This window comes from Apodemus sylvaticus, chromosome 11, assembly GCF_947179515.1.
Source record: "Apodemus sylvaticus chromosome 11, mApoSyl1.1, whole genome shotgun sequence".
Lineage (NCBI taxonomy): Eukaryota > Metazoa > Chordata > Mammalia > Rodentia > Muridae > Apodemus > Apodemus sylvaticus.
This window is the reverse complement of record NC_067482.1, coordinates 72,794,796-72,818,030: the sequence shown is the minus strand read 5'-3', so window position 1 is coordinate 72,818,030 and position 23,235 is coordinate 72,794,796. Positions and strand designations below refer to the sequence as shown.

The 23,235-nt window shown below is 48.2% G+C and overlaps 1 protein-coding gene across 1 annotated transcript; it reads left to right on the top strand.

The window, feature by feature from the left end:
• Positions 1–19,296: 19,296 nt before the first annotated feature.
• On the top strand, positions 19,297–20,736 carry Drd5 (dopamine receptor D5). Its single transcript, XM_052199623.1, has one exon. It carries the CDS (start codon positions 19,297–19,299, stop codon positions 20,734–20,736), a length of 1,440 nt encoding a protein of 479 aa, XP_052055583.1.
• The last annotated feature ends 2,499 nt before the right edge of the window (positions 20,737–23,235 follow it).

The following is a 23,235-nucleotide window of genomic DNA, read 5'->3' as shown; positions in this document are numbered from 1 at the left end:
ACTCACATGCAAGAGTGTGCTACCCCCAAGAATAAAAAAAAAAAAAAAATAAAGCTTTAGAAAAGGAATTGCCTCTCATGAATTTTTTCTTGTTGTTTCCCTATAAACATAATCTAGCAGCCATTTATGTGGAATTTGCATTGTGTTGAGCTGTGTGTGTGTGTGTGTGTGTGTGTGTGCCTGTGTGTGTTTTGAGGCAGAGTCTTGTATCTTACCTAGGCTTTTCTCAAACTTGCTATCTAGCCAAGGCCAATCTTTGATTTCTGATCTTCTTATGCCTGCCCCCTAGTGGCAGGGATACAGACTTGTACTGCCATGTCTGGTTTTATGCAGTGATGGGGAACTGAACCCTGGGCCTGTGCACCACCTGAGTGAGCCATCTTCCAGGCCCTTATTAGGTGTTTTAAATGAACTAGGGAAAGTCTGAAGCCCACAGAAGGAGATGCACATTCTATATGTACATATATTACCCTGTTGCTAAGGGACTTGAGCATCCACGGGCTCTGCTATCCACATGGGTCCCTGGGACCAGTTCCTTATGGATACTATGGGACATTCATATATGTGACACCAGGAAGCCGCACTCAAAGCTTGTAAACATTTTAAAGACTCCTAAGGAATAGGATACAAGAGTAAGTCTTGTAGGTGATTTTCCATAACTATTTTGAAACTGTAATAAGTTGAGCATACTGTAAATACTAGTGTAAATACTCCTGCTGCATCTGAGTGGGTTGCTTTTTGACAGGCAACGGAAACTTTTTTTTAACATGAGGAAAACACTTTATATTTGTTTTAGGGGAAGTAAACCTTAAAATAGGCATAAATTCTAAAAACAAAAGATGGTTAAAATACTTTTCTTATAGAGCACTGCTTCTCAGCCTGAGGTCTTGGCTGTGAGAGGACACATGGTGATGTCTACACACATTTAGCTGCTAGTGAGCTGCTGTCACCTAGTGGTAGAGATCAGGGGCCCTCCTGAGCATCTTACAATACAGAGGACAGCCCAACCCTGAACAACCTTTAGGTCTCAAAGAGGAGCAGTCCTGAGACTGAGAAACAGTGATCCAGGCACAATGGCCATTAACTTGGAGTTCCCAGGCAGCTACCAGTACACACACACACACACACACACACACACACACACACACACGCACGTAGGCACACATCCCACAAAACAAGGTCATTCTTACAGGCACTGAACTTGGGTGTAACTTTCTTAACTCTACATGCCTCTCTGCCATTTCCCAATCCTTGTGGCCCTGGTTCTTACCCTTTAGCCTGCATAGGAATCACCTTGGGACCTCACAGTGACCCCTGCCCTCCTGGCTGCAAGTCCAGATGTGGTGCACCTCAGCTCAGCAACCCGTCCCCTGAAGAAATATCTTTTAGGGCTCCGCTAAGTAATCTCAGGCTCCGTAATGGCTCTTTTCATGGTATCAGAATATGGTCGTGGGTGACTCTGGAAACCATTTATATCATTCTATTTGGTCATCTGTGACTTAGAAAATTCTGGTCCATTTAGGAATTTGTTGTTGTTGTTGTTGTTGTTGTTATCCCAAGCTGCACCGTGGAGAGCAGTGTTATTTCTGAGTTTTTGGACTCTCCAAAGAGTCCTGTTTTATCACGGCACGAGATTGCATTTCTGAGTTTTGGTTGGAATGAACTCGACTCCTCTTCAGCAGCCCAGAGGCCTCAGCTTCTGAGTTTAGGCTTCTGCCAAGAAGGCGGGGGGAGCCGTAATGTGGAGCCCGGCGGACTGGGCTGTAATTGAGCGTCCCTGCTAGAGCTTGGCCAAGTCAGCACAGCTTCACTGGGTTCTGAGTCTTAGAGGCGAGCCTTACAGGAGCGATCCTGCGTGCCCAGACGGCAGGCTGGACAGTGGTTTTCATCAAACTGTCTGCCTTTGGCTAAGGCTAAGGAAAAGGTTATTTTCTTCCTGCGGAGGCAGTTTTCAGGGGAAAAATTAAGATGAACAATATTTAAACTTCAGGCTCTTGGTGCTATCATAAAGGAATTGTAAAGTAAGATAGCGACAGATGACTTTCCCACACCTATGATTGGCAAGGCACACTGGTCTGTTTTCTGGTACTATGAATGTGTGGCACAATGGCCGAGTCTAGGTATTTACTGAGCAAAGACATTTATTTATTTCACAGTTTTGAAGGTTTAAATGCAATCGACATAGGTGGGCTCTGCTTCCAGCTGGTGACGGCCCTGGAGTGTGGCCCTGTGGCTGGACCCAAGTGTAAGAGAGAGGTGCCAAGACAAGACGGAGTCTGAGTAAAGAGAAAGACAAGGACTCTCTTACACAAGCTCTCCGATGAGGTTTAACTCTTTGTCTTGTAAGAACCACTTTGATCCCACCGAGGTCACACTCTCAGTGACACAAGCACCTCCCACTAGTCTCCACTTCAGAAGGTCCCACAACTCTTACCATTGGAGAACAGAGCCTCCAACACACACGTCCTTGGGGGACACTATACATGTCCAAGTCAAAGCAGTGTGAAAGAAAGCGGACCCACGTGGCTGTGGATGTGAGATGCCCCCCTGGCAGAAACCAGTATGTTAGAGTGACTGGAAGTGCTGGGTAAGACTGGAGGCACTCATTTCCTTAGTATGAGCATGTCCAGACTTCTAGGGGCTCCTAGGACAGGCTCAGGGGTGGCCAGGGGTTAGTGGAGAGCATTTTGGATGCCTGTCAGGAGTGTGGATACAGTATGGACTGCTTCCACAGCGGAGTACCCACAGGAGTGAAAGAGGATGACCCAGGATGCTGTCTTTCAATGTGGACCATTCTCAAACAATGTTCAAGGAAAAACTGCATAGCACAGAAGAATAGATGGCGTAAAGCCACCAACAAGATGCTTAGACATAGACAGGACAACCCGGGACACACTACTGCTCTGGGAGACACCGGGGAATAGGAAGTTACTGATGTATCGGGACAGAACGCCAAGTTCAGTGCAATGGGCAGGGATGGTGCAGATGGAGATCAGGGGTCAAGTACATGCAGTGCCTCAAATATTTTCACTCCTAAGTAAGGAGATCAGACAGAGGTATCCATTGTGTTTCCCTTGGTCCTTGTTTTTTATATGCATGAGATGTTTTATAATGAAAACATCTAGAAGAAAGGAGAGTAAGGAGATTTTCAACACTCATCCATGGTGGCTGAGAGGTGGGTGTCTGAACGATCCCTGACATAGTAGATCGTGAAAGTGGGGTTAAGCTCACTGAGAGTCGCTGTTACGATCACGTGACTCGGTCCACAGAGAGAATCACGTACTCATCAGCAGACCTGACATTGGCTAAATTTATGGCTAAATTTACAACAACACCTCACTTTTCTCCTAGTTAAAAAAGTGAACAAACAAATAAACAGAAAACCACCAACAACAACTAGATTTGGCATAAAACGTTTGTCTCTGTGCTGTGGAAGGGAGCCTTGCTATGGGGAAGCGTGACCAGGAGGGGGCGCGCTGGCGGCTACTCCGTTTCCTTCGCCCTCTGAAAGCAAACCTGAGACCAGAAGCAGGTGGATGTCCCTTGCAGTGAGGAGAGATATCTTCTACATCTTCTGTCCAAGCAGAGTGCTTGTTCTTGACACCTCTGCCCCCTCCCTCGCCATATTCCTTCTGCCCCTTTGCTGTCCTAGGTTTGCAGCTCGCGGGTCCAATACTGCACACACCTTCCAAGCGCTAGAGGGCGCTCTCAGCCCGGTTGGAAGAAAGTAGCTCGCAGACTGCAAGTGTGTGGTCTGAGACTGGGCCTCAGGCTTGGGGAAGCTCAAAGAGTAGGGTCAGCTCTCCTGCTAGCTAGGTCGGCAGGTGACTTATTACTTGTAACTACGAAGTTCACTGAGCCCATCTTTGCTGGAGGAGGATATGGAGTGGGAGATCGTGACAAGGGTTCCAGGAGGGATGAGGGATAGAAGAGGAGAAGTTCTCTGCTGGACACAGCCTGGCCGGGGGTGGGGTGGGGCGGGGAGGGGCCGGGTTTTCTTCCCTAAGTAGAAAACAGGTGAGAAGGGGGCGGGGGGCACCAGTTTTCATGTCCCAAAGTGATTGTGGGAAGGAGTCACTGCAGCAGTTAGTGTGTGATCACAAAGCAGCTATCACCTGAATGCAAGACCAACCTGAGAGAAGACAGAAGAAGTCTGGGGTCTCAAGGACATGGTCCTGGACCCACTTTCTGCTCAAGTTCTTCTTAGGGGACCTGATCAAGCAATATCAGTATTTAAGCCAGAGATGACTAACCCTTGATTCGTAAGGAGTCAGATAGAATGGTTTCTTAGATTTTGTGGGCTCTCTCTGCCTTCTACTGAGAAGGGGAACTTGGTAGACTCAGTGAACGGGTGTAGCTATGTCCATAAGAACTGATAAAGGAGAAACTGAGGTGGCTCCAGGTCAGAGTCTGGTGACCCCCTGGTGTCAACCAGGCTTCTTTGTTGCCTGTAGCTGACTCAGCCTAGCTATGAGCCAATAGTCAGCCTCAGAAGAGCCCTTGCGTTCAAACTCAGGACATCTGAGAATGAGGGCATCTGAAGCAGGAACTGGTGAGGGCATCGTGAGTCTCACCCACTGACAGCTTCCAGAATCTTCTCACATGTGCCTGAATCAACCCAACAGCAGTGGGGCAGCATTGCCAGGCATATACTGAGCTCAATCTTTGATCTGACACAGCTGGTAAAAGGAGGTTCTTGGTGTATTTATCAGCCTAAGCTACACAGAGCACCGGGGTGGTGGAGGGCACCTGTGTCCACAGGGCCACATGGTACAAGCTAGGCTGGAGAGGGGACAGCAGAAGGCTCATCTTCTATGAAAGGTAAAGTGGAGCCTCCCAGGGTGTGGCCAGGAGAAAGGATGGCGGAGTTCTTTGGACCAGTGGCTATGGATGAATCACAGGAACGCATGCGGTTTTTGAGTCAAGTACGAAATCTGGCCACTGCGCAGTCTCCTTGATGGAAGAGATGTCAGTAGGGACCGAGGGCGGCATCTTCTGCAGAGGGCTCGGTTCTCCACTCAGGTGCTGTGTATGGAGCTGGATGGCCCCTCGAGGGGGTGCCTGGTGCGGTGTGGGAAAAGGCCTGAGTCTACAGGCTGGCTTTCAGCTGCCATCGCTTTCACTGCCGGCACTCAGGCTATTCTGCTGTACACAGTGGCAGAAGAGGGCTCCACAGGGGGTTATCAAGTGACTTGAGACGGCACCCAGGCTGCCCTACACGTAGTCTGCCACGAGGGGGCGCTTACCTTAATTTCAAGTATAATTCCGAGTGAGCCTTAGTGGCGGCTGAGCGGCACTAGCTGTTTCTCAGCAGATGGGGAAGCGCGGATCTCAGACAGCCTGATCCACTGGTTCTCCACACAGTTCAGAGAGCCTGGGAGAGAAGAGCGACCCATGCGCCAAATCTGTCCATTGTTCAGAACCGGTAAATGGGAAATGCATCCAACAGACAGGCTTAAAAGAAAGAAACTGAGTAGGTGCTATGTCACCCTAAACGGGGTCAGAGGAGACCGTGTGATCTCTAAAGCAAAGGTGCAGGTTAAGGTGCCACAGGCAAGGGTGGCCAGCTGCTAGTGACAACTGGGAGGGACACAGAGACTCTTCATGTAGTTTTTTGCTCCAATCTAACCAGCAAGACTCATTCTGATAGAATCGGCAGAGAGGCGAATCTGGGGACCGTGATGTGAGTTTGTGCTCGAAACAGACACCAATCAAGCCATCTGTGACTCAGGCTCTCTGCAGAGTGAGGGGTGACCCCGAAGACATGCGTCCTCCAGGCTGGCCCTGCCCTCCGGCACTTCTTTGAATCATGCATGTGGGCTCGCCCAGCTTTCTGTCCCTTTGAAGGTCTTTGGGGGTCCTCAGGGCCTCTTGGCTCCTCCCTTTGTTCTCCTGGATGGTCCAGTTGGGGGACTTAGCATCGGGCCATTGTCAAGCTCCAGATTTGCACCTCAGCTCCAGGCTGGCCCGTGCCACCAGACTGCTTGGAGGGCCTTAAACTCGATGTGCCCACAGCCAAACTGAGAGTGCCCTCCTGCTCTCTGGCCTCCCCCCTCCAGCGGCGAAGCTCAGGAGCCGTGGCTGCTGTCTGCTGCTTCTGCCTCCCACGCTTCCTTCTGTTATGGCTTCCCTGCTAATCTCCCACGCACCCTGCCTCAGGCTGGCCTGGCTCATCCCCTCACCAACACAGCAATTCTTTGACTTCTTGTCCTTCTGAGAACTGGTGCCCTCTTGATGTCAATGTGTGAAGCTGCCCGGTGTTTTTATAATTTTGCCTAGAAGTCTGTTCAAGTCCTTTGGCCTTTTAAAATTGATGAGTTCCCCTCACCCGACCCCAAGGGGTCATAGGAAATTGCTTTAAATCTTGGCTGTTAACTCTTATCAGATTTGATTTGCAAATATTCCCCCAACCTCTAGTTCTTTTAATCTTGTGACTTACTCTCTGTTGGTGTTTAGTGCTTTGTTTTTGTAGCATGTGTGTGATGTATCAGTCATAGTTGGGTTGGTGAGATGGCTCAAAGGTTAAGAGCACTGACTGCTCTTCCGAAGGTCCTGAGTTCAAATCCCAGCGACCACAGTGGCTCACAACCATCCAATGGTCTCTTCTGATGTGTCTGAAGACAGCTATAGTGTACTTACATATAATAATAAATACTTTTTTTTTTAAAAAGTGGATGCTCTAAGCTATAACCACACTGTCAAGAAGAAGAAGAAGAAGAAGAAGAAGAAGAAGAAGAAGAAGAAGAAGAAGAAGAAGAAGAAGAAGAAGAAGAAGAAGTCATAGCCAGCCAGATGTGGTGGCACATACTTTTGGTCCTGGCCCTCTGGAGTCAGAGACAGGTATATCTCTGTGCGTTCAAAGCCAGCCCGTTCTACACACTGAGTTCCTGGCCTCACAGCCCTTCCCTCTGTTCTTTTCTACAAGTCTGAGTTGATTTTCGTTTCATTTTTCAGCATGTGGGAATCCTGTTTCTCCATCATCATTTGCCCACGAGGCCATCCTTTTCCTGGGCATCTTCTTGGTATCCTTGCTAAAAATGAGTTTGAGTTTCTTTCTGGGATTTCTGTTCTGGTCCACTGGCCTACGCTTCGGTTTCTCTATCAGTAGTCAGTCTACTGTGTCCACTATTATGGCTTTGTAGTATAGTTTTGTTTAATGGACTTATTTTTGACACTGGTGATAGGACCCAGGGCCTTGTACTTAACGAGTGCATGCTCTCCACTGAGTCATGAGTGTCTTAGGTCAGAAGTGTGAAAGTGTTCTGTGCGTCCCGCACTGACAATGCCGTCTTTGAGTACAGTACTGGTGCATTCGGGGATTCAATTACAGCCCAGTGGTGGGAGGTACTGTGATGGCTGGATGAGAATGCACCCCATAGGCCCATATATTTGGTCCCCAGGTAGTGGAACTGTTTGGAAAGGATTAGGAGGCGAGTCCTTGTTTAAGTAGATGTGACCTTGTTGGAGGAGATATGTCCCTGGGGGTGGGGTTTGAGATTTTGAAAGCCCACGACAGGCCCAGTGTCACACTTTGCCTGCTGCCTTCAGGTCAGGATGACAAGCTCTCAGCTACTGCTCCACTGTCATGGCTGCTAGCTTCCCGCTATAGTGATCACGGGCTAATCCTCTGCTATGGGAAACAAACCCTCAGCTAAATGTTTTAAAAGCATTGCCTCTTCACAGCAATAGAACACTAACTAAGACAGATACCTTCACTGCACACAACAGAACACTAACTAAGACAGATACCTTCACTGCACACAACAGAACACTAACTAAGACAGATACCTTCACTGCATACAACAGAACACTAACTAAGACAGATACCTTCACTGCATACAACAGAACACTAACTAAGACAAATACCTTCACTGCACACAACAGAACACTAACTAAGACAGATACCTTCACTGCACACCACAGAACACTAACTAAGACAGATACCTTCACTGCACACAACAGAACACTAACTAAGACAGATACCTTCACTGCACACAACAGAACACTAACTAAGACAGATGCTTTCATCATTTTTTTTCCTTCCTGAGAATTGCCTGGGTGGTTTGAAGCCTTTTTGACTTTCATATAGGTTTTACAGTCCCTTTTCCTATTTCATGAGGAGTGCCAGTGACATTCTGATGGGTATTGATCTGAATTTGTGGGTTGTTTTGAGTTAATATATTCATTTTGGTGAATGCTAATTCTTCTATCCATGATTATAGAGTACCTCTCAAGTAATTGTGTGTCCTAGTTTCAGCTCTTTTCAGTGATAAAACACCTGAACAAAAGAAACTATTAGGGAGGAAGGCTTTGTTTGACTTCCAATTCCATTTCAAAAAAGTCAAAGCAGGGACTTGAAACCACTAGTGACATCCAAGAGAAAATGAACACATTCAGGCCCAGGATCTTTGCCTAGGGAATGGTGCCACCGACAGTGGCTGGGTCTTTTTACCTCAATTTATGTAATCAAGACAATCCCACAGATATGCTAAAAACAAAATCAACCCCATCTAGGCAATTTTTTATTGAGACTCTCCTTTCAGGGGTTCTAGGTTGTGCCAACTAATACTACCCATCACACTGTGGTCTCTTCAACTTCATCAACAGCTTACAGCTTGGGCATGGGGCTTTATCACTTTCTTCATTAAATTTATTCCTCTTGCGCCATGGTAAGGACTTCTTTTTTGGGTAGGTAGTTACTCAATAAGAAGATGCCACTGGATTTTTGCACATCAATTGCATAGCGTAAGTCTTCACCTGGTTCATTTGCTAGTGCTCACAGGGGTTTGTTGTTGTTTAGTTTTAGTTTTTTTGGTATTTTTTTTTTGTTTTTTTCAGGTTTATTTATTGTTGTTGTTAAAGTCTTTGGGGTCTTCCCCAATAAGACCATGTTATATACGAATAGAAATAGTTTTACTTCTTCCTTTCCAACTTGGGTATACTTGTTTCTTTTCATATCTAGTTGCTGTTTGTGATAATTCGTGCTTTATTTTGAACAGAAGTGAGAGTGTTGAATGGTGATGGTGAGTATGGGCGTCCTTGCCTTACACAGATCGTAGAGGCAAGTGTCAGCATCTCCCCATTGATAACGCCACATGTGGGTATGGCGCCGATGCATTCAGGGACTCGATCACAGCACAGTGGTAGCTTGTGTGCCGCCAGAGTGCAAAGATGGTAGCTGCCTGCCTAGGGTCTTGGGAAGGACTGGGCACAGGCACAGGGTTTAAGGACAAGTATAAGTTCCCCTCCATTCAAGAAAAAGAGGGTAGAACATCTCAGTTAGGGACAAGAGCAAGGGTAGAATCCAGGACTCAAAAGAAGTCGACTGAAAAAAGAAGGGACCACTGAGGTGGTTGGGGAAACTGTGTGGTCAGAGCCAAGGCTGGGAAAACGGGATGTGACTGGTGGTTAAGACGCTTGGGGTCAATGAGTACATTTTATTAATTAAGCTAATGATAACTAACAGGGTCCCAAGGAATGATGGGAGTGTGAAGAAAGTCGCATGTTTTTGAGAAATGTCATAGTGGGCGGGGACAGAGTGGATGGGAGGCACTTATCCACAGAAGATGATGGGCAATGGTGACGACAAATGCATCCAGGACCCAAAAGAGAAAACGACGGAGGAGATGAGTGCAAGGGTCTGGTGTCAACCACGGCAGAGTAATGAATCAACTTTGGATTCTACGTGTTATGGACCATGTATGGATAAACCCTGGCTCACCATTCCATCCACAGCTCTAAGTGAATGTGAGGTCACGATGGGCTTCATGCAAACCCTGCACCAAGACAAGGCAAACAACAGGAAACCATTGTCCCAGAAGGAAAAGACATACAGAGCAAACAGAACCTGACCCCTCGTTGAGGTAAAGCTTCTCCTGCTGGCTGCAAACCATTAGCAGGAAACACAGCTTGTGATTTTCCAACTGTCAAGATCCCGGGTCAGTGTGTTACATAGCGTTTTGTAGCAAAGCTTGACTGAATTAGATACTTGCCGTTTCTTAAGGATAGCTTCTTATTTGCCCATACCTCCTATGCATGGCATAGTAATGGATTGTTCCCATTTAAATAAAGATGAGACACCAGAGGCTCTGAGAGGCCAGTAGCTTGCTCATGGTTTCAAGTCAGGTAATTTAAAAGAAGGGTTGTACCTCAGATGGCCTTAAAAGCCTAGGCTCCTTTCTATACCACGCTGCCTTGTGAATGCAACAAACTTCTTTTGTTGGGTCCAGGGTAGAATCTGAGAAAACTCACTTCAGATACAGAAACCTACAAGTGAAAGCTTTATTTTTTGAGCAAACAGGCAAGTGGCCAGTATGGGATTTGAAACGAGTCCCCAAAGGGAGATTGTATAATATTTTTATAGCGCGGGAACAAGAAGCAAGGGAGATAGGGTGGGCTGTTGCACTATGTGAAAAGCCATATGTTGCAAAGCCATATGAAATTTCCAGGACTCTCCTTGCCTATGAACTAGTATGAGCCAGAAGTGGCCTGCCCTTGTCAGAAGACAAAGGAGCCAGGTTTGAGGTAATGCAGAAGGCTTCTCTCTTCTTTTCAGAACAGGCTCTGGTGTTTCAAGCTGGGTGAGTTGAGGGGCTGGGGACTGAGTCCTCAGGGGTGAACCCTACTGTCTTTGTCCTGTCAGTGTTGAATCATGATCTTTATACCAGTGAAATAAATCCACTTAAGATACTTCTTTATCAGAAGAGGGATCAATGGATTCCCAGGAGACCACCTTGTGCTTGGATGCCCAGCCAATGTCCTGAGTGTGCAGTTTTCTCCAGCCCAGGAGAGAATCATTTCCCACACTAGCCTCTGAGAGCAAGGTTCTGGGTGGATAAATGGAAGAACGTATAGCCATTGAGCTATTTGGAACCAGCCCTGACAGCCCCAATGAGGCTGGCTCCTAAGACTGAAAGAGGCCTCTGGTTTTCAGCTTTTTTTCCCTTAAACCCTGGTGAGAAAGAGTCAGGTGAGAAACGGAGGCAGTCATGCATGCACTCCCCAACCCCCTTTTAAGTCAGGGTCTCAAGATACCCGCTGTGGCCTCAAACTCACGATGAAGGCAAGAATGACGTTGAACATCTGTGATAAAATGTGACTGAGGGCCGGGTGTTGGTGGCGCACACCTGTAATCCCAGCACTTGGGAGGCAGAGGCAGGTGGATTTCTGAGTTCGAGGCCAGCCTGGTCTACAGAGTGAGTTCCAGGGCAGCCAGGGCTACAAAGAGAAACCCTGTCTCAAAAAAACCAAATCAAAAACAAACAAACAAACACACAAACAAGAAATGTGACTGAGGCAACTTAGAGGAGAAAGGGCTTGTTTGGGGTTATGGTGCAAGAGCGATGAGACGATTGGGGCAGAAAGTAGTAGACATGGTGGCAGGAGTTGGATGGTAAAGGCTCACATCTTGATCCTCAAACATGAAGCAGAGAGGTGAACTGGAAATAGCACCAGTCTTTAAACTCTCAAATCCTGCTCCCAGTGGCATACTTCGTCCAGGGAAGCCATACCTCCTTAATCCTGCCCCACCAGCATCACCAGCGGCTGGGGACCCGTTCAAATACATGATCTTATAGGAGCCATCCTTATTCAACTGACACAACTTCTGATTCTCCTGCCTTCACTCCTGCCTGCTGGAATTACAGGCATGTATCACCACTCAAGCGGTGCTGGGAGTGGAGCCGGCGTTTCATGCATGCTAGGCAAGTGCTGTGACAACCAAGCCACCTCTCCAATCAAACCACTGATCAACCAGAGCAGGCACAAACCATTGCACCTGGAAGATATCTGCAGAAATGCACACCAGGCCTCCTGGGCTATATGCTCTGACCCAGTGAATAAAGTCTCCACCATAGAGGAGAAGCGGAGATGTCTTTAGGATACCAGAGTATACAGTGAGAGTTTTTAGAAATCTTTTCCACACTCATGCCTTTGACCCTTTGTGTATACTGTTCCCTCTGCTAGGCTTGCCCGGGTGCCGAAATGCTGGTGAATTCCACCTGCCCTCCAGCTGTGCTGCCCCTTCCTGTCAGCTCAACCCACCGTGCCAGCCTAACAGGCACTCGGTCAACCTCCTGCTCTCATGCCCTGAGCACTCTTTGTTCCTCGCTTGGGTGAGCTTTTGGATGGCAGGTGGCATCTGAACCTCTAAACACGCCTTTGAGCTGAAAGTGATTTATTGGCTTTTATAACTGCAAAAGCCAGGAGTATGACTGAATTGCAAAACATTCTTTCTCTTTTTTCCCTCTCTCCTCTCTTCTATCTCTCTGCCTTTTCTCTCTGCATCTCTTTGTCTCTGCCTTTCTGTTTCTGTCTTTCTCTCTGCCTCTCTGTCTCTCTCTGAGTCTTTCTCTCCTCCCCCACATGCCTGGTCTGCCCCGTCTCTGCTTTGCTCTGTTCTCTGTCTGAACTTCATTGTCTTCTACTGCAAACAAGGAAAAAGGCTGTCTATAGAGGCAAGCCTTGCCCCAGTCCTCAGCCTAGCTGCTTCTTCTTCTTTTTATTGAATATATTTTTCATTTACATTTCAAATGTTATACCATTTCCTGGTTTCCCCCCTCCCTGAAAACTCCCAACCCATCCTCCCACCCCCTGCCTCCAAGAATATGCTCCTCCACCCAACCCACTCCCACGATGACCCCCACTCTATTTCCCCATGCTGGGGCCTCCATTGAGCCTTCACAGGACCAAGGACCTCTCCTCCTACTGATGTCCGACAAGGCACTCATCTGCCACTCTTTTGGCTGGAACCATGTGTACCCCTTGGTTGATGGCTTAGTCCCTGGGAGTCCTGGGGCATCTTAGTGGCCAACATCGTTGTTCTTCCCATGAGGCTGCAACCCTCCCCCACCCAGCTCCTTCAGTTTGCCCTCCAACTCCTCCATTGTGAACCATGCGCCCAGTCCAATGGTTGGCTGCTAGTATTTGCCACTGTGTCTGTAAATCTCTAGCAGGGCCCCTCCAAAAGACAACTGTAACAGTCTCCTTTCGGTAAGTACTTCTTGTCATCCATAGTAGTTTTGGGGTTTGGTGACTGTTTATAGGATGAATCCCCAGGTAGGACAGTCTCTGAGTGGCCTTTCCTTCAGCCTCTGCTCCACACTTTGTCTCCATAGTTGTTCCTGTGAATATTTTGTTCCCTTTCTCCAAGGAACCAAAGGACCCCCACTTTGGTCTTCCTTCTTCTTGAGTTTCCTGTGATCTGTGAGTTGTAACATGTTTATTTTGAGCTTTTGGGCTAATATCCACTTATTAGTGAGTGCATACCATGTGTGTTCTTGTGTGACTGTCAATAGGACAAAAGAGCAACCAACAGATTGGGAAAAGATCTTTACCAATCCTACATCCAATAGAGGGCTAATATCCAATGCATACAAAGAACTCAAGAAGTTAGACTCCGGAGTGTCAAATAACCCTATTAAAAATGGGGAATAGAACTAAACAGGGGATTTTCAACTGAGGAAACTCGAATGGCTCTGAAGCACCTAAAGAAATGTTCAGCATCTATCTGTACTGGCTGGTTTCGTGTGTCAACTTGACACAGGCTGGAGTTATCACAGAAAAAAGAGTTTCAGTTGTGGAGGTGCTTCCATGAGATCCAGCTGTGGGGCATTTTCTCAGTTAGTGATCAGGTGGGGAGGGCCCCCTTGTGGGTGGTACCACCTTTGGGCTGGTGCTCTTGGGTTCTATAAGAAAGCAGGCTGAGCAAGCCAGGGGAAGCAAGCCAGTAAGAAACATCCCTCCATGGCCTCTGCATCAGCTCCTGCTTCCTGACCTGCTTGAGTTCCAGTCCTAACTTCCTTTAGTGATGAACTGCAATGTGGAAGTATAAGCCCAATAAACCCTTTCCTCCCCAACTTGCTTCTTGGTCATGATGTTTGTGCAGGAATAGAAACCCTGACTAAGACAAATTGGTACTAGCGTAGTGGGGTATTCCTGTGACAACTTGACCATGTTTTGGGGAGGATTGTGAAAGGACTTTGGAACTTTGAGCTAGAAAAGCTGTGGAAAGTTCTGTAGGAGCTTGGAAGACAATGTTACGAACAGTGCAAAAGATGGAGGCCTGGCTTGTGAAATTTCAGAGGGAAGATTAAAGACTCTTACAGTGGCCATGTTTTGATTGTGAAGATTCTGTGGTTTTGGTTAGCTGAGGCTGAAGAATCAGCTGTAAGTAACAAGATACCAGAAACACTAAACCAAACCTTTGTGTTACTGGAACTATTGATGCTGGTTAGCTGGAGCTAAGAAATTAGCGGTGATTAAGAAGAGACCAGCATCACTGAGGTGAAATCTTCTGGGAAGTGTTTTCTGAGAGCACAGAGAGTGTGTTCCAGAGATAGCCACAGTTGTATTTTGTGCTGTGGCTGGACTTGGTACTGTGTAAGAGTCACCCAGATGGTACTGGTTTTGAAGGCATGAAGGGGTCATGAAGAGCAGCTGAGGCTCTTGGCACAGTGAGAGGTCTCAGAAGGCCATTGGTGAAGGTGCAGCCTCAGTTGCAACTGATGGCCCAGGACTTGAAGGCGTCATACATAGGAGCAGAGGCTTGTCACCCTGATGCGAGCCTATGAGAGGCTATTGGTGAAGCCTTATTACAGTGGAAGATAGTAGCGTTTTGGAGTACCATGCCAGTACCATGTAATGACCACCAAGAACAGCAGCAGCAGTGGAGTACAGGCAGCTGGAGCCTAGAAGACAAGCTGTGTGCTACAAAGGGCAGGACTGAAGAAGTGACCCAAGCTCTTGGAGGAGCCAAGAAGATCGTGAGTTGGATCCCAGACATTGGACATTTGGGGTTTGAGTTTTGCTTTTGGTTGTGACTGTGCCCTGATATGTTTCCCTCTTGAAGAAGAAAGTATTTTAGTGGAGCCCACAGTTAAAAGACTTTGAACTTTTAAAAGACTTTGAATTTTAAAGATATTGGACATTTTAAGGTGATTGAACTTTTAATATGTAAAGACTGTGGGACTTTTAAAGTAATTTAGATCTTGGGGATGAATAAGAAAGTAAGGGTTGAGGCTTAATAGTGATGTGTTTGTGTGTCAAGTTGATAAGGGGTCAATTGTACTGGCTAGTTTCGTGTGTCAACTTGGCACAGGCTGGAGTTATCACAGAGAAAGGAGTTTCAGTTGGGGAGGTGCCTCCATGAGATCCAGTTGTGGGGCATTTTCTCAATTAGTGATCAGGTGGGGAGGGCCCCTTGTGGGTGGTGCCACCTTTGGGCTGGTGCTCTTGGGTTCTATAAGAGAGCAGGCTGAACAAGCCAGGGGAAGCAAGCCAGTAAGAAACATCCCTCCATGGCTTCTGCATCAGCTCCTGCTTCCTGACCTGCTTGAGTTCCAGTCCTGACTTCCTTTAGTGATGAACTGCAACGTGGAAGTGTAAGCCCAATAAACCCTTTCCTCCCCAACTTGCTTCTTGGTCATGATGTTTGTGCAGGAATAGAAACCCTGACTAAGACAGCATCCTTAGTTATCAGGGAAATTCAAATCAAAACAACCCTGAGATTCCACCTCAAACCAGTCAGAATGGCTAAGATGAAAAACTCAGGGGACAGCAGATGCTGGCAAGGATGTGGAGAAAGAGGAACACTTTTCTATTGCTGGTGGGATTGCAAGCTGGTAAAACCACTCTGGAAATCGTTTGGCAGTTCCTCAGAAAATTAGACATAGTACCCGAGGACCCAGCTATACCACTCCTGGGCATATACCCAGAAGATAGTCCAACATGTAATAAGGACACGTGCTCCACTATGTTCATAGCAGCCTTATTTATAATAGTCAGAAGCTGGAAAGAACCCAGATGTCCTTCAACAGAGGAATGGACACAGAAATTGTGGAATATATACACAATGGAGTACTATTCAGCTATTAAAAACAATGAATTCATGAAATTCTTAGGCAAATGGATGGAACTAGAAAGTGTCATCCTGAGTGAGGTAACCCAATCAGCCTAGCTTCTTAGCAGAAGGACTTTCAGCTTCTCTCTGCATTGTTTGTATGCTGGGCCAACAAGCAGTCCTTATGACACTGTGTGGGGGGCCATTTCGATATCTTCCCATCACTGATGCTGGAAAATTCTGCCTGACAAGGGGTGCTTCCAAGATCATGACAACCAGCCTCAATCCAAGGTGACTATGGCTAGAACAGGCTGGAACGTCCGAGCCAGTCCATTCTCAGCTGGCAGTTAGTGCTGGCTGTGTTCTTGAGAATTCAGCTGTCCTGGAGTCCAGAGGACCTTCATGCAGCCTTTCCTCATGGTTCACACTTCTCCTGATGGTGGTCAGGGCGCCCCTAGAGAAGTAGACCTGAGTCAAGGTCAGACCTAAGTCCAACTGCATACCTGCTCAAGACCTTGCCACATGCACACAGTTGGCTAGAACTCAGCACACAGACTCCACGTAGCAGCAAGGGAGTCCAGTGCCATCACTGCTGTTAAGGAGCCCCATGATGTCTGTCCAAGGACAGCTGGTGCTGACGCTCACGAGAAGGGTGATGGGGACTGCTGTGAATGTTGCAGAGATGGCCATGCACATCCAAAATAATGATGATGGTTTTTTAAAGGGAGGGTTGGGGATTTAAACAGCAGTCATCTGATACTTAGAACTCGGTTCAGTGTCTTCACCATAGCAACGGGGCTCACTCCCTTCTCAGTCTCACACCTTTGCGCTCTCTTGGAAACTGTGCAGTAAGAGCCCTGTTGATCATTGTGCTTTGTCTCAGGCAAGTTCATTCTGCCTCTGGGCCTTTGCATCAGCCTATCTTCTCTTTGAGAGTGATTTACTTCACCAAATCTCTCTTATCTTTCTGATTCACAAGAAGCTTTCCTGTCCACTCATTTTTGAAGCTTTCCTGTCCACTCATTTTTGAAAATTTTCTAGCATTTTCAGTCTAGATACTCTCTGGTTTGCTTCCTGGGTAACACTTAGAACAAATGAAAACTGCCTTAGTTTGAAATTAAATTATTATGACTGTTGGTTTTTGTTTTTGTTTTTGTTTTTGGTGCTGGGGATTAAAGCAGGGCCTCATGCACGCTAAGACCATGCTCTATCACAGAGATGACAGAGATGTGTCCTCAGCCCAAACCTCCTATTATTGTTTGTCTCTTCTTAGAGGCCAAGGCCCAGATGGGAAGGAGCATGTCTGTGATTCACTCTGTGTCCCGGAGGCCTAAACAAGATCTGTAGGTTGTAGCTGTGCCCCTGACATGATCAGCAGTTTTGTGGACACTGGGAAACAGAGCCTGTTGTTGATCTGGTTCTGTCTTGCTGCCCTGAGCAAACCTCCTCCTCCTCCTATGATAATGCGTGTGCTGTACCCCTCCCATCAGCAAGGGCTAGAGTGTTGAGGGGTGGAGCTGCAGATTTCTAAAGCGTCCGAGAACAAACATAAACTATATTGCAAGCATGAAAGCGCATAGATATCAGTTTTATGCATGTATTTCATCCATTTGTCTATCTATCCATGTATCTATACTAGAACCTCATATCTAGTAGTTGCTCAATAAATGGCTAGACTTTGAGCCTATTTCTAACATAGTTCTTTGTCAGCATCATGAGGGGTTGCTCTCCAGGATGCATGGTCGTGATAGAGGCTAGCTCAGGTTTGGAAATCCCCATCTGACCCATCTGTATTTTTTTGTGCCTGATCTTTCTTTAGAGTGGTACTGTTGCCTTCTCAAACAGTTCAAATTCGGAGGACCCTCGGGAGAAGCAACAGGAGCCGTGGGCAGAGACAAGCAAGCACACGCTACTGAGCTATCCTATCCGCCTGGCCAAAGGCCCAGCATCACGGGGAGCTGTTGGGAACTTCTCAGCCAGGAGAAACCATGCTAGAATTTACCCAGCCACAAAGCAGAAAGAGAACTCTGCTGGTGGTGGAGTGGAGGGTGGGCGTGCGAGCAGGGCAGGTCAGCGCCTGGAGGCTGGGATGGTGACACCTTAATGAAATCAGAGACCACCAGCAGCAGGGAGGAGAGGCGGGAGTGAAGGGGGACTGCGCAGTTTGTGACCTGGCACTGGGACAGGTGGTCTGTCCCTCTTCCCCAGCAGGAAGCTGGGAGCAAGATTAAAGGTGCAAGGGTGGTTTACGGTTTACATTCGAGGGCTCCGGGAACTGCTCAAAGCACAAGTGCTTCCGGGTTGGAGGGCAAGCAGCTGGACTAGGAGGCAACACCTGCAGGGGCAGGGCAACCGGCAGGCGCTTCTTCCTTTCTCTTCATCTGAGCTCAACACCACCAGGGAGACAGGAACATCTTGAGAGACTTATGTGTGAGAGGTGTGCTAAGGCCGGGGAGCACTGCTCTCTCTCCTCCCTCCCCTTCCTCTCTCCAGTTTGGGTTCTGTCAGCTTTAGTTTCTGTGAAACACACTGAATCATCAGCCCCCTTCACTCCTGCCCCATCTGTAAATTAAGCACGTCAGAAATTAGGAAGGGAGAGAAAGGAAGGGTGGTCTTGTGGAGGCCCGAGTGTGGTCCAGTCTCAAGCGTGAGGGGAGGAGGTGGGATTAGCGGCTACTGTGACCCGATCACCTTCTGGGTGACTCTCCCAAATCCTTGCGCACCCAGGAAGGAGACCTTTTTGTCTCTCCTTCTGGGAGAAGAAACCAAGGACTAGAAAAGCCGAGTAGAGAATTCAGGGTCCTGTGACCCAGAATAAGGGTTCGTGATGAGGTTGTGACATCGAAGACCACCCTTTTATCCTACAAGTCTGTGGTTTGTCTAGAGGCCTCTGCGATCCACTTCTTCACCCAGAGGTGGTCCGGAGAGGTACCAGGTGTTTGGGAGAAGCCAATTCCTGGGCTTGGGGCAAAGGTGTGGCACCGGGGTGTGTGGGTGTGTGGCCTCTAAAGTTGGAAGAAGACAGCGGAGTCACGATTCCAGGACGCAGGTGGGAGGGCGCGCGGGCCGCAGAAGCGTGGCTGATAGGGGCGGGCGCGCGGGCCCTGACAGCCACCGCGCTAGAGAGATCCGCCGGGTGCCCGCGACTCCGGACCCCGCCCCCGTTGGCGGCCGCTCTGCGTTTCTCTGACTTAGAACCAGACACAGTGGCAGCTGCTGTCCGTCAGGCGCGCTGCGGACACAGGATCGGTCGCTTCCTGTCCCATCCTGGGGATCAGAGGCGCGCAAGACTGTCACCATTACTGGATCCCAAGCAGTGCAGGGTGAGCGCCCCTCGGGTCCCGGGACGGTAGGCTGCAGGGGCCGGAGCACCCTCTGGGATGCCCGATGGGGCCTTCCTCGGGGTGCAGGGGAGAAGTTGGGACCGCATATAGCGAGCCCGAGCTACCCAGCGCGACATGCTGCCTCCTGGGCGCAATGGCACAGTGCACCGGGCGCGGCTGGGGTTGCAGAGACAACTGGCGCAGGTGGACGCTCCCGGGGGTTCAGCAGTCCCGCTGGGACCCGCGCAGGTGGTTACTGCTGGCCTCTTAACTCTCCTAATCGTCTGGACTTTGTTTGGCAACGTACTAGTGTGTGCTGCCATCGTCCGCAGCCGCCACTTGCGCGCCAAAATGACCAACATCTTCATTGTATCCCTGGCCGTCTCAGACCTCTTCGTGGCATTGCTGGTCATGCCCTGGAAGGCTGTGGCTGAGGTGGCTGGGTACTGGCCCTTTGGGGCGTTCTGCAATGTCTGGGTGGCCTTTGACATCATGTGCTCCACTGCCTCCATCCTGAATCTGTGTATCATCAGTGTGGACCGTTACTGGGCTATTTCCAGACCCTTCCGCTACGAGCGCAAGATGACCCAGCGTGTAGCCCTGATCATGGTAGCCCTGGCCTGGACCTTGTCCATCCTCATCTCCTTCATCCCGGTCCAACTCAATTGGCACAGAGACAAGGCAGGCTCCCAGGGCCGAGAGGGCCTGCTGTCCAATGAGACACCCTGGGAGGAAGGCTGGGAGCTAGAAGGGAGAACGGAGAATTGTGACTCCAGCCTGAACCGAACCTACGCCATCTCCTCATCGCTCATCAGCTTCTACATCCCAGTCGCCATCATGATCGTGACCTACACACGCATCTACCGCATTGCACAGGTGCAGATCCGCCGGATCTCCTCCCTAGAGAGGGCAGCTGAGCATGCTCAGAGTTGCCGGAGCCGTGGGGCCTGCGAACCTGAGCCCAGCCTGCGAGCATCCATCAAGAAGGAGACCAAGGTCTTCAAAACCCTGTCAGTAATAATGGGGGTCTTTGTGTGCTGCTGGTTGCCTTTCTTCATCCTGAACTGTATGGTTCCTTTCTGCAGCAGTGGAGATTCCCAGGGCCCGAGGACTGGCTTCCCGTGTGTCAGTGAGACCACCTTCGACATATTTGTCTGGTTTGGTTGGGCTAATTCCTCTCTCAACCCCATCATCTATGCCTTTAATGCAGATTTCCGGAAGGTGTTTGCCCAGCTGCTGGGATGCAGCCACCTCTGCTTCCGGACCCCAGTGCAGACGGTAAACGTCAGTAATGAACTCATCTCCTACAACCAAGACACGGTCTTCCACAAGGAGATCGCTGCTGCCTATGTCCACATGATCCCAAATGTGGTGTCTTCCGGAGACCCGGAGGTGGGAGAGGAGGAGGAGGCAGAGGAGGAGGAGGGGCCTTTCGATCACATGTCTCAAATTTCTCCAACGTCCCCAGATGGTGACCTGGCTGCTGAGTCTGTCTGGGAGCTTGACTGTGAGGAGGAGGTTTCCTTAGGCAAAATCTCACCTCTCACCCCCAGTTGTTTCCATAAAACTGCTTAGAAACACCTTCATGGGCATATACAATTGTGGCCTATTTACAAGCATGCACATACATATGTGCACACATGTGCACGCATAAACACACACATATACGCAAATACACACACTCCCGGTGTGCATACGCTTTCTGTAGTCCTGCTGCATAGAAACCAAACAATTCTTAGCTTGAGAAAAGGGGTTGAGGCTGTTGGAATAAACTCAGATATTCTGGGCGAAGGAGAGAGTTCCGATTAGAGATGAGAAGGTGGAGCTTTAAAAGTATACCTCAACTTACCCTTTCTAACAAAGGCTTGTTCTGTGACTTGCACCTGGGTTGCTTTTTAAATGACAGGTCTGAGTGGCAATTGTTGGTATGGGCTGTGACTTTCTAGAGACTCGAGTCTGTAGCCCTGTGCTCTGCCAGCTGCTTTAGTGCAGGTTGAGGGTCTTTCTAGTGACCGGGATTTCTTCCTGATTTGTTGTGGTTCTCATGAGTGCACACGGTACATTCATTTGAGGCTGGGGGGTGGGGGGGCAGTCACCTTGGCTTTGCCAGCTGGCTCTCAGTGTTGCTCCTAGAGAGACCACAAATGGCAGTGCTCTTGGAAGACAGCTGGGTTTTGGAGCACACATTTGCTTCCTGAACAGCTTTGCTCAGGGAACAGGCAGGACAAAGGGCTCTGAGGAACTGCTGACTTCTTAGCTTTCTTTTTCTTAGTCAGTCACACCTTCAGGACCTACTGAAGGCTAGTTTCCCCTCCACAGTATTAGATGCGGGATTCTCAAGCCTGAAATTCGATTAGTTTTGTTTTATCTTTTGGAACTGTCTTCTAGAATTCCAGGAGACAATGGTCCTGCTTGTTAGACAGGGGCCCTTGACTCATGGGAAAGGCCTCCTAACACAACTCATCTTCTCCACCTCTCATCTGGGGTGTTTTGGAGTGACATGGCTTCAGTAACCCACATTTTCTAGGGCCTTTTGGATGTGATAGGATTCCAAATGCTTGAAAACTGAAATCCTGCTTTGAAGCAGATGCTTTTCTTTGCAGGCAATTGCAAATGATTGCAATTCAGCCTACGTGCGGAAAGCCAGAGGTAACACCTGACTGAATGAACTTGTAGGGTGAGGGGCTCACGGAGGAGCCCACCTGTCTTTTTGCTGTCCTCCCCTGCACTGAGTATAGTGAAATGTTCTTTATTCCGGTATGATTTTATTAGACACAAATGTAAAAAAAAATTAAAACGTATCAGAAGCAAATGAAATGTGCTTATGTTAATTCCTACATGCCCCTGCTTCAAAAACAGTTTCTCAAGGACAGTTCAATCAATTTTGGTTTCCTTATGGATAATTGTATCATGAGTCTTCTGAACAGCCGTGTCTTATTCCCTGTAAAATGTGTAGTGCCTGTCACAATATGCTTAATAAATGTTGGTTGGATGAATCATTTCTGGAATGGTGAGGCCAAAAGCAAACCTGACGGAGTATATTGAGTCCCATGATCTTTGTCAGACTGATGCTGGGAGCTGAGGTCTGTGTTCAGGTTTTGACTTCTTGCAAGCCCACGGCTGAGCAGATCACCGGGGCACAGGCAGGGACTGGGAAATCCTGGTAACTGTTTCAGGATTCAGGACGTGGCTGCACGATCCTGAATGAACCTCTGCCCTTCTCTGGGCCTCACTTTCTGGATGCATTTGTAAATGGAGGACCTGATCATCAACTTTGAAATGATGCAGATGATCACAGGTAGAGTCGGGAAACAGAACACACTCAGGTTTGATGCTTATTTTCCCTCTAGAGCTCGGGAGAGCTTTTTTCTGAGCGCTATGAACCCCAGGTGTGGAAACTTCATTTCCCAGTGTCTTTGACCTTGAGAATCCTTGCTGGCTAGAATTCCTACTTCTCTCTCTCTCTCTCTCTCTCTCTCTCTCTCTCTCTCTCTCTCTCTCTCTCTCTCTCTCTGCAGACCTCTATTACAGAAGCACAGTCTGAGAAAGCTGGAAAGTTAGAAATTAAGAGATAACAATTCTATTTTATAGAACAGGTTGTGGTAAGCTACCATGGGGGAAAATGTCTCAGTTTAAAGAGGTCTGTGTTATAAGAAACCCATTTCATGACGACTGCGGAGCGCCCTCTCTAAGTCATCGCTTCTCCTGTGTACCGCTCACATGCTCAGCACAGTCTTACCCACTGGGAATTACAATCACTTGTCAGATTCTCTGCTGTCTTGAAACCTAGTATTCGTGGGCCCAGGTAGGCTCATATTGCATTGCCTTGCACAAATTGCCACCATGACATTCATCAGGGGTAAAGGCTGTGACACACAAGAAAAAGAAGTGGCTACATTTAGGGTAATCAAGGGTGGTGTCTCTGAAGAGGAAGAGCTAACTGTCTGGGTAGAGGGAATGGCAGGTGCTGTATTAGTTTGGGTTCTCTAGAGTCACAGACCATATGGGTAGTCTTTATATAGTTAGGGAATTTGTCGATGACTTACAGTACAGACCAACTCCCCAACAATGGTC

Bases quoted from the DNA above. Each gene is read 5' to 3' on its own strand.
- Drd5 (XM_052199623.1), top strand. From the start codon at position 19,297: ATGCTGCCTCCTGGGCGCAATGGCACAGTGCACCGGGCGCGGCTGGGG.